This window comes from Cornus florida, unplaced genomic scaffold (assembly GCF_030987335.1).
Source record: "Cornus florida cultivar Cherokee Brave unplaced genomic scaffold, ASM3098733v1 CherokeeBrave_3.0.0_Hap2_Chr10, whole genome shotgun sequence".
Taxonomy (NCBI): domain Eukaryota; kingdom Viridiplantae; phylum Streptophyta; class Magnoliopsida; order Cornales; family Cornaceae; genus Cornus; species Cornus florida.
The window spans coordinates 61,774,242-61,784,280 of NW_026775580.1; the positions used below are offsets into that span (position 1 = coordinate 61,774,242).

General features: G+C 33.1%; 1 protein-coding gene across 1 annotated transcript; it reads left to right on the top strand.

The window, feature by feature from the left end:
• The first annotated feature begins 7,705 nt into the window (after nt 1-7,705).
• On the top strand, nt 7,706-9,285 carry LOC132279464 (VQ motif-containing protein 9-like). Its single transcript, XM_059781447.1, has one exon. The coding sequence runs from the start codon at nt 8,059-8,061 to the stop codon at nt 8,932-8,934; it is 876 nt and encodes a 291-aa protein (XP_059637430.1). The 5' UTR covers nt 7,706-8,058; the 3' UTR covers nt 8,935-9,285.
• Nucleotides 9,286-10,039: the final 754 nt, after the last annotated feature.

Sequence of the window (10,039 nt, forward strand, 5' to 3'; positions counted from 1 at the left end):
TTAAATTATTATTTTTATTACCCGTTAATTATTATTATATCCGATTAATATTTCCAGACATTAATGGTATCGTTTATAGTACGAATCGTTATTAACGGATGTAATTAATTTAATGACATATTTAAATATTAATTGTGTTATTATTTTAAATGGTATTAATCATTAATGTTAAATTAAATAATTACATGGTTTTATTCATATAAATTGTCCATTATACATTACGGGATTATTTATGTTGTTAATGATATATAAATCATTACTATTATACTGCGTGCATTTTCGGTAATAAATGGACTGCTAAATAAATTATGTCGCAGTTATATTATATGGATGTGTTGCCATATAGAACCATGTGAGCTGATTAATAAGTTGAGACTCATTTATACCTTATGTATTCGTTGCCATAGACAGATGTGTGGCTGTCGAGTTATGTGGTTTAATATTATTGGCATGTGTTGCCTAAGTGATATACTCAGTATATTCATTAGTACCTTGAGATATGTTACCACTGTGTAGAACTTATAGTCTGTGTTGTCAGTACCGTACAACATGTATTAATAGCTGATTTCCCAGGTAGGAAAATGAGACACTTAACCACCTCGCGTGAGTCTAAGTGATCACCGTCTATTCTGGTTGAGGTCATATCATACATTGTGTAGTCTCATTAAGGTGTATACAGATATAGTATATTTCCGAATCTTAATGATTAATTTATTTGATTCTCTGATTTGGGTCATAATAGAGAGGACTTGCTCGTGGGGTTGACCCACCATTGTTGTTATTTCAGGACACGGTCAGTACCCGTTCAAGGTTGAGGCTTAATAGTGTGGGACCACCATCCGAACTCATCTACTCTTACGGTCTTGTTCAGGGTAGAAGTTTTATGTATTATTTTGATTTCAGTTTTATGTACTTCCGACGTTGAACTTTCAGGTTTATATTTAGGAATCCTTGACATAGGATTTCCAAATTGTATAAAGGAGTATTGTATTTAATAAAGGATGGATGGATGTTTTATCATTTAGTTTAATTTCCTATCTAAGTTCTTCTATTATTATCATTTTGTATTCCATGCTTGTATATTACCAATTGTTTTGATACCTCTCATTTTTTGTGTATAAGCCTGATCAACTTATGTGGGGAAAATGTGGGGGTATCACAACATGTTAGTGGTAGGTTCTGATTTTAAAGAAATCAACAAATTGAAGAAGCAGTTGTCTAATGAATTTGAAGATCTTGGTGCAACAAAGCAAATTCTTGGGATGAGGATTAGCAGAGACAAACAGAAAGGTACTTTGTAGTTGTCTCAAGCAGAGTACGTTGAATGTGTTCTAAAGAGGTTCAACATGAATAATGCTAAGGCGGTGAGTACTCCCTTAACTAGTCACTTCTGATTATCTCAAGATTAGTGTCCGAAGACAGAAGATAAGAAAAACTTCATGGCTAAAATTTCATATGCCTCAGCCATTGGAAGTTTGATGTATGCCATGGTGTACATAAGAGCAGGCATTACATATACAATGGGAGCAGTAAGCAGGTTCATGAAGGATTCGGGCAAGCTACATTGGGACGCAGTAAAGTGGATATTGAGATATCTACGGGGTACCATAAACAAATGCCTATGTTTCAGAAGGGACGTGGTGAAGCTACATTATTATGTAGATTCAGACTTTGCTAGTGAGGTAAACCACAGAAGAAGTACTACCGGGTATGTGTTGACGGTGGGTACAACTGCAGTTAGTTGGGTTTCGCAAATATTGAGGATTGTAACGTTATCTACTACAGAGGCAGAGCATGTGGCGATGACAGAGGGCAGCAAGGAGATGATTTGTTTACAAGGTTTGTTGACAGAGTTGGGATTCGAACAGGTGAAGAATGTTTTACACAGTGATAGTCAGAGTGCGACACATCTGGCAAAGAATTCAGAATTTCATTCAAGGACCAAGCATATAGGATTTCAGTATCACTTCATCAGATCTTTATTAGAAGATGAGGTGTTGACACTTGAGAAAATACTTGGTACCAAGAATTCGGCTGACATGTTGACTAAGACAGTACCATGTAAAAATTGAAGCTATGCGCAGTTTCAGTCGGTCTTCTAACTTGAAGACAAAGATAAGCACATCGACATACATGAGAAGAAGATAGAATGGGTTTACAAGTGGTGCAGCCTCCAAGTGGGAGATCATTGTGGTTTTGTGGTGTCTGTTATTTGGTAACTTCAGTTTCCTAATTTGTTTTTGATTCCTTTTTGGTTTTGGACTCTACAAAAGGTAAGTTCTTGTAGGACAAGTTTGGGGCTCTATATATATCAACTTTAATAAGATTTTAGGGTGTGGAGAAAAGTGAGAAGAAAAAAACAGAGGACTATCATACGTGTTGTATGATTGATTAATTTGTGCCAACATAAGAGAGAGCAATTAAGAGAGATTAAGAGAAAATTTTCCATCATAATTCTTCATCTTTTTCATAGTGAATTTGTTCGGTGCGCTCCATGAACGTGACCCTAAGATTTGGATGAACCATGTATATCTTGTGTTATTGTGTGTGATTTTTTATTTATTTTTATTTATTTTTTATTTTTATTTTTTCGTGATTACATTATTGTTTCTCAAATAGCATTGTTTATTTTGCGTTTCCACCACAACGGCTGGTATTAAAGCATTCGGTTGGTTGTGAAGCAACTCCAATAGGGCTAACCCATTACAAGATTTGGTTGCAGGCATTTAGGCTTTGAGTTGTATCTGGGTGTCTGGGACACAGCCAATAATTTATTTCTGGAGAAATAATGAACATAACAAAGTAAATTATTATTATTATTATTATTATTTATTTTTAATTAAGGTGGCAGCAGACCGAAACATAGGACACTATGAAAGTAATAATAAAGATTCAAATATTATGTCATTTTTGAAGGAAAAAAAAAAAAAAAAAACCCTACAGTAAGAAAAAAATAAAAAATATATAATACAATCATTATAAAATTGCTGTAATAAAATTAAAGAAGAAGAAGAAGTAAAAAACGAAATTACAACACATACATCATTGATCATACATGCGTATAATACGAAATTTTAAAAAGAGGTAATAAAAACGAAAGGAGAGTAAGAAAAGAATAAAATAATAAATAAATATATTATAAAGGAGAAAACTTTGAAGGAGAAAAAAAAAATGATTTAATTGAAGAAGATGAATAATTTTTTTACTTACATTTTTTTTTTTTTTTGGGCACACTCGCTCCCTCCCAAAATTTAATGCCCTTTTATTCTTGTTAACAAAATGGGTATTATAATATAATAAAAAATAGAGAGTATTAAAATACTTCTTCCCTTTCAAAATACGAGACAGTCTTTTTAAATCTTACTTTTTAAGATAATGATTTTGTTGTATTAGTAATGAATGAATTATACAGGAACGTTAAATTGGTAATATTACAAAAAATTGTACGTTGACTTTTCAAATGTGACACTTATTTTGAAATGGATGAAAAAAAAAAAAAAAAAAAAAAATAGACACTAATCTTGAGACCGAAGGGAATGATAAGTTTACTTACTAACAATCGAGAAATTATTAGAGAAATTGTCCATCTTTCTATTTTCGATTGTCCAAAAATAAATGTTCCATTTAAAAAATTAAAGTATTATTATTTTTATTTCTTTTTGTAACATTATCAATTTAACTTTATTGTATTGAATTTATAAAAAGTAAATCATCACTGATAATTTGGTAATTCATTCATTAAAAAAAAAAAAACCAACTAAAAATCATCCTCTCAAAACAATTTGGAACGGAGGGAGTAATCTAGTTGGTCGATTTAATGACCCAAGAAGCATCTTAGGCTATGTTTGGTATAGTAGAAAAAAAAATAATAATAAAAAAAAAAAAAAATTAGTTTCAAGTAAAAAGAGAGTATGTGTAGACTACTTATCATATTTGGTCGGCTCAAGAAAGAAAAGAAAAAAAAAAATGAAAATGAAAATGTTTTAATGAATTTACAATTATTATTATTATTATTATTGTAGATTTTATCTTGTACAAAAATAAAAATAAATTTGGTATTAACAAAATTTCATTAAAAATGTTAACATTTCTTTTCATTTCCTTCAATTCATCAAGCATGTGATGCTGGGGACTTACAAGAATTTATAGGGAGATGATTTAACATATTCCTCCAAATACTTCCATTCCCTTTATTTCCTTTCCAAAATTTCACACCAAACACAAAATAAAAAAATAATCATATCACTCCGTTTTCCTTTCTTTTTTGCCCTTTCATTTTTCTTTCCTTCCAACCAAACTGGGCTTAATTATTTAAGAGCCCAACTGTGACATTATTTAGTGTTAATTTCATGCCTGTTTGGCATTTAGTTTAGTCTTAGAAGTATGGGTGCAATTTAGGTGGGTTGGAAGAGTTGAGGGATAAACTTAGGCCCAATCCAAATATAAAACTACCAATTTAAACCCAATTTAAGTTCACATTTATCCCAAACTCCCTAACCTGAGTCCAATCCGCATTCAAGTATTGGAACTTGGGTGATTTTTTTTATTTTTATTTTTCTTTTAAACAATATATATATATTAGTCTTGGATCCGATTACTTCTGCAAAAAAAAATATATGAAAACTGAATGAACCTTATAAACAATTATGAACAAATTCTCCAAAAAAATTTAAATTTTCAAATGATTAAAGTAATCATATATAATCACGGTTATAAATATACAGTGACGACCCATAAAATTTTGTGAGGGGGGCGGTTTTTTAATTTGTAGGTACAAAATTATATGATGGGTTCATTTTTGTAATTTTAATAGAGTTTTTTTTTCATAAATTTTAAAAATTTTAAAGTATAAAATGAAAAAAAAATAAAAAAAATCAGTAGGGCAAATTATAATTCTAGTGGGGGCATCTTCATAAATTATCAAAATTTGAAGTATAAAATGCTAAAAAAAAAAAGAATCCAATGGGGGCGAATTGTAATTTTAGGGGGGGAATTTTCATAATTTTTTTAAAAATCAAGGTATAAAATGAAAATATTAAAAATCCGAGGAGGCATCTACCCCCTGGTCACCTGCTGGGCCCGTGCCTATAAATATATATATCTAATATTTTAAAAAATTCAATTGAAATCAAATTGTAAAATTGTTAAAAAATTATCAATTTAAAAAGGTAATCATACAAGAAACTTTGAGATAGACGTGGACAGGGAATTGAGAACCAATATGCTTCTTAGCTTACAAAAACTTTTGAAGATATATATATATATATATATATAGATGTGTGTGTGTGTGTGAATAATGCTACAATGCCCTTGTTCGATCCATTGTCAGAAATAGATGAGATACACTCTATATCATTACAACGAGTTAGTATTTATACTGATAAGCAAGTTTATTCTCCATCACTATGTGTATATATATACACACACTATACATAAACCAGTATATCTCACCTGGGAGGCTGGGATTGATGCCAACAATCTTAGCAAGTAGTCAAGAATGACGGGGACAAGTCACATGGGCAATATTTAATCATGGTATCCAATCATTTTCTACCCGCCAACAGCTGTGGTTTCGTTGTTACGAAGGATGTTGTAGTTGAAAATTTGTTGCAAAAACACTGTTATAACATGTTACATTAAATGACGTAACATCTTCAAAGAAATGGACGTTGGGATTTTCCATTTCAAATTGTTTCACCAAAAATGAAAAACCAATAATCAAACTGTTCCCATTCTACTTGGGTTGTATTTTTTTAATGTTGTATTGTGGTATTCCTAGCTTGCCTTTTCACTTTTTCTTATCCCATATATTAGTATTAATTTTGATCCGAATATTGTACTTTTATTAGTTTAACATATAGACACAATAACATTTTCTATCTTTTTAAGGCTATTCTCGAATTTTAAATAAATTTTGTGCATGTTATGGTCGACAAGAATGTCAAATTTTATGATCTGAAAAATCAGTGTTATTCAGACCTGAACCATATGAGATGTCTATTGTAGAAATTTCACATACTTAATAGAAAAATATGAAGAACAATTCATCAATTTAAAATTATATAATGAAATAATACATCAATCTCACCTTACAATTCTTTCAATAAATGAATACAGCAATATAAATAATATGGATATAATGACAAGTTATGAATTTAACAATATAAATAATTTTGCAATAGAAAATTAATATAATAATAAAACTAAGAAGGAAAACAAAGAAAGTACTAGCCTGATTATAAAGGCGTGTGTAAACACATTGACCTAGAGTTGATAGTTATCCTTTCATGCGGATATCGGCGAATCTAGTGATCTTGAAGATACAACCCAATTCATTCGCAACGGCGTCTCCTCCATGCACTATGGGAAGACTATGTCTAAGCCTATACAAGTGTATTGCTCATAAACTCAATATACAAAACAATAATATCTCACAAAAGAAATAGATGTGGAGGAAGAATATAAATTGATAGAGAGATGAAAACTTCTCTAAGAGTCTCACCCATCCATACATCATCACTCATATAGATACATATATATTAGAAAGAAAAGAATATGGTAGAAGTATATAATCTCTGTGGCCTCTCAAAATGTGAGTGTAATTGCTAAGCTAAGATAATATAAAGATAGAAATTACTATTGAAATAATTGTTTCCATAAAGTTAATTTAACTACTATAATAATATTCATCATTATAAATAATTATATTAAATAATATTTTTATTTTTATTAAAATATGCATAACAATGTCAGTGTTATTTAAACAATCTATAGAAATAAGTGTAATTATTCCCGAATAATGCAGACACACTCCACTCACCATTAAGCCCCGCGCTTCCATATTCCGATCATAACAAGTCTTACGTGTGGTGGATTGGTCGCCTCAAAACGACTATACATCTTTATCCTATCTTAAACCACACACATCAAACAAAGGTTAGTAGGTGACGGTTAATCTTAATAATAATGTGTTTGTTGAAGGAACAATTATTCTAATATTAATACCGTGCGAACATGTCACCTGTTTGATGATTTAAAAACAAGAAAAATACTATTTAAAATAAAAATTTAAAGCAAAAATAGAGTGGACATTGAATGTGTCCCCTTATGATTTAAGGACCGAATTCAACAATTATCGAGTTCAATTTATGTAAAATAAGGTGATAGGCCTTACAATGTGATATTATCGTGATGTCATGTGATGGGATACATTATTCCTCTCACATAAATTAATTTCGATAACAACCGAATTTAGTCTTTAAACCACTACTCCTACTATATTATTGCACTTGACTAATAAAAATGAATCAGATTAATTTGGGCAATATATTAGTGATTCTAATAAATAGAGTGCAATAAAGATTCTTGCTAATTTTTAAAAAATAAAATTTTTAATAAATATTTATGTCAATCATTAATTAGCACCGGATTTGTATAATTGGTAAATAGCAACTTTGACTACTTGACTAGACCCATTGGCTTAAAAATACAAAAATTGACCCATTTTATTGTATGGTTGCATTTTCATTAGGGATATGGACGTATTAATGTCATGAATGGGACTATAAAAGACACTATCCGCTACTAGACTCGTCCACCGAGATGTAAATCGGTTCGTGAACCGCCACGCTTGGGAACAAGACAATTTTATTGACGCAATCACTTATCCAACCAAAGCCCCTTCCAAACGCATCATCATTTATCGTCGTGTATATATATATACATACAGCAGTTTGTGTGTATATATATATCCATCACCTTCTTTAACGGGTCTTGTCCCTTCTCTTCTTTTCTTAAAGCTAGTTACCAAAAATTAAAGCAGACTGACTGTGTTTATTCGCTCTTTCCCATCTCTTTAATCTTTGTTTGAAATTAAAGTACTAGCATTGATAGAGAGTTACACAGTAACACATACATATGTAGCTAAACGTATATATACAGCAGCACTACAGACATCGATACCATTTTAGAGGGAGAAAGCGGTGATAGATCTAGAGAGAGAAAGTGAGGGGGAATGATCGAGGATGATGATGATGATGAATAACTAGAAAGAGCAACATGGATAATACAAGTTGTCATTCAAGTGGGGACTCTACTACTACTCATACCAGTACCAGTACTAATAGAGATCAACAACTCAAACATCTCAATAGAATCTCTCACAAGATATCAAAAACCATCATCAGAAAACCCACTTTTGATGACCATCATCATCGCGTTAATCATCAGCCGCCGCCACCACCACCTCCGGAAATGCAATCACAGCCGCAGAATCTGCAGCAGCAGCAGCAGCATCAGCCGCCGGTCTACAATATCAACAAGAGCGACTTCCGAGAAGTTGTTCAGAAATTAACCGGCTTACCGGCTCACGAGCGGTTCGCTACGCCTCCACCGGTCCAGGCGTCCAAGCCCCAAAGCTCTCGACTTCAGCGAATACGTCCTCCACCCCTCGCGCATCTTAGCTGTCGTCCACCTCCCCTGCTAAACAACGCCACCATAAACCCTAACAACCCCGCCGCCTCAGGCTGTGGGCTATCTACCAACTTCATCAACAATCAACGGCCAGCGACACCTCTGTCGCCGCTACCGCCGTTCCCGGCGGTTCAAGCGGCGGCGGAATCGCCCATCTCCGCCTACATGCGGTACCTCCAGAGCTCAATCTCGACCACCGATTCCGATTCCAATCGATTCCCGGCGAACCCGCCGAGGTGGAACAATCTTCCCCAGTCTCAGCTGCTTCCGCATCAGCAGCACGTACCTCCGCCGCAGCAGAACATTGTTCCGTCGCCGACGAGGACTTCAATGGCTCAATCGCAGTTCTCAATCCCGTCGTCGCCACTGCCGTTCGGGGGTTGCTTGCCGTCGCCGCGATCGCCATACCCTTTGCTCTCCCCAAGAATGCCTGTGCCGAGCCCCAGGTGGACAAATCTTTGATCATTTTGCATTATCTGTGGACTCCAGAGATAAAGGTAACCCACTTAGGGTTTTGTAATTTTTTGGGGTTTATAAGTTCATAAACATGGGTGCAAAATCGTGTGATATTCTTGTATATGTATACATATATCTGTATTTGTAAATGTTGGGGAATATATTCAAAGGCCAATTATTCAGAGAAATGATGTCCGACACTAGTGGATTAGTAGTTTATTTATATATTTTTTCCTGTTCTGTAAATGGTTGTCCACATGCCAAAAAAAAAAGCCCTAACTTTCTTGTTTTCGGGGTTTTGATTAATTGAATATTGGGGAGATGGAGATGAAGTTATTCAGTTTGGTGGGGTGTAAAGGTTTATGGTACTTTGTATGTGAGAAAATGTTTTTGTACAAAATTTATGTTTATCTTTGCTTTATAGATTTCATATATATATATATTTGTGTAGCTTATTTGAATTTGTTTAATTAGACACAATGCATTGATGCTTGGAGGCAGCTCCAATGGTCAGGGCCCTCCTAAGTTGAGTTCGAAACATGGCTGTTTTGTTAAATTTGATCAACTGCCGGGGAGATGATATTAGTTTTAAATTTTAGGAAGCACGGACATTTCAAAATGGGCGTAAAATTTGCGTCTGACACGTGTCGGACACGAACATGCGTCGGACACGTCAAAAAACGTGTCTAACATGAAAATCCTGAATGTTAAACAGTCATGAATGTTAATAGTCCTTTCTGTCTATACTTTTGTATTTGAAGTAAAGTTGCAATGATGATTAAATGATACTAGTTATTATTCTAATGTCATTGTTTTTTATTTGGTTTTATAACTCTGCAACATTGTTCTTTTATAGTTTATTAATTATGAGTTATAATTTGTGTTTTTTTTTTTATTGTGAGGTTGATGAAAAATAGTAACACATCATATATATATACTATTCGCCGTATCCGTGTCCTAATTTTTTTAGATTTGCTGTGTCACCGTGTCGGTGTCGTGTCATATTCGTGTCCCGTATCCGTGTCCGTGCTTCTTAGGTTTTAATGAATTGTTATTATGCCTTTGCGAAGTTTTGATGCGGTTGACATTGTGATTTAGTTGCAGTTTGATA

Excerpts from the sequence above, each read along its gene's own strand:
- LOC132279464 (XM_059781447.1), top strand. The coding sequence starts at position 8,059 with ATGGATAATACAAGTTGTCATTCAAGTGGGGACTCTACTACTACTCAT.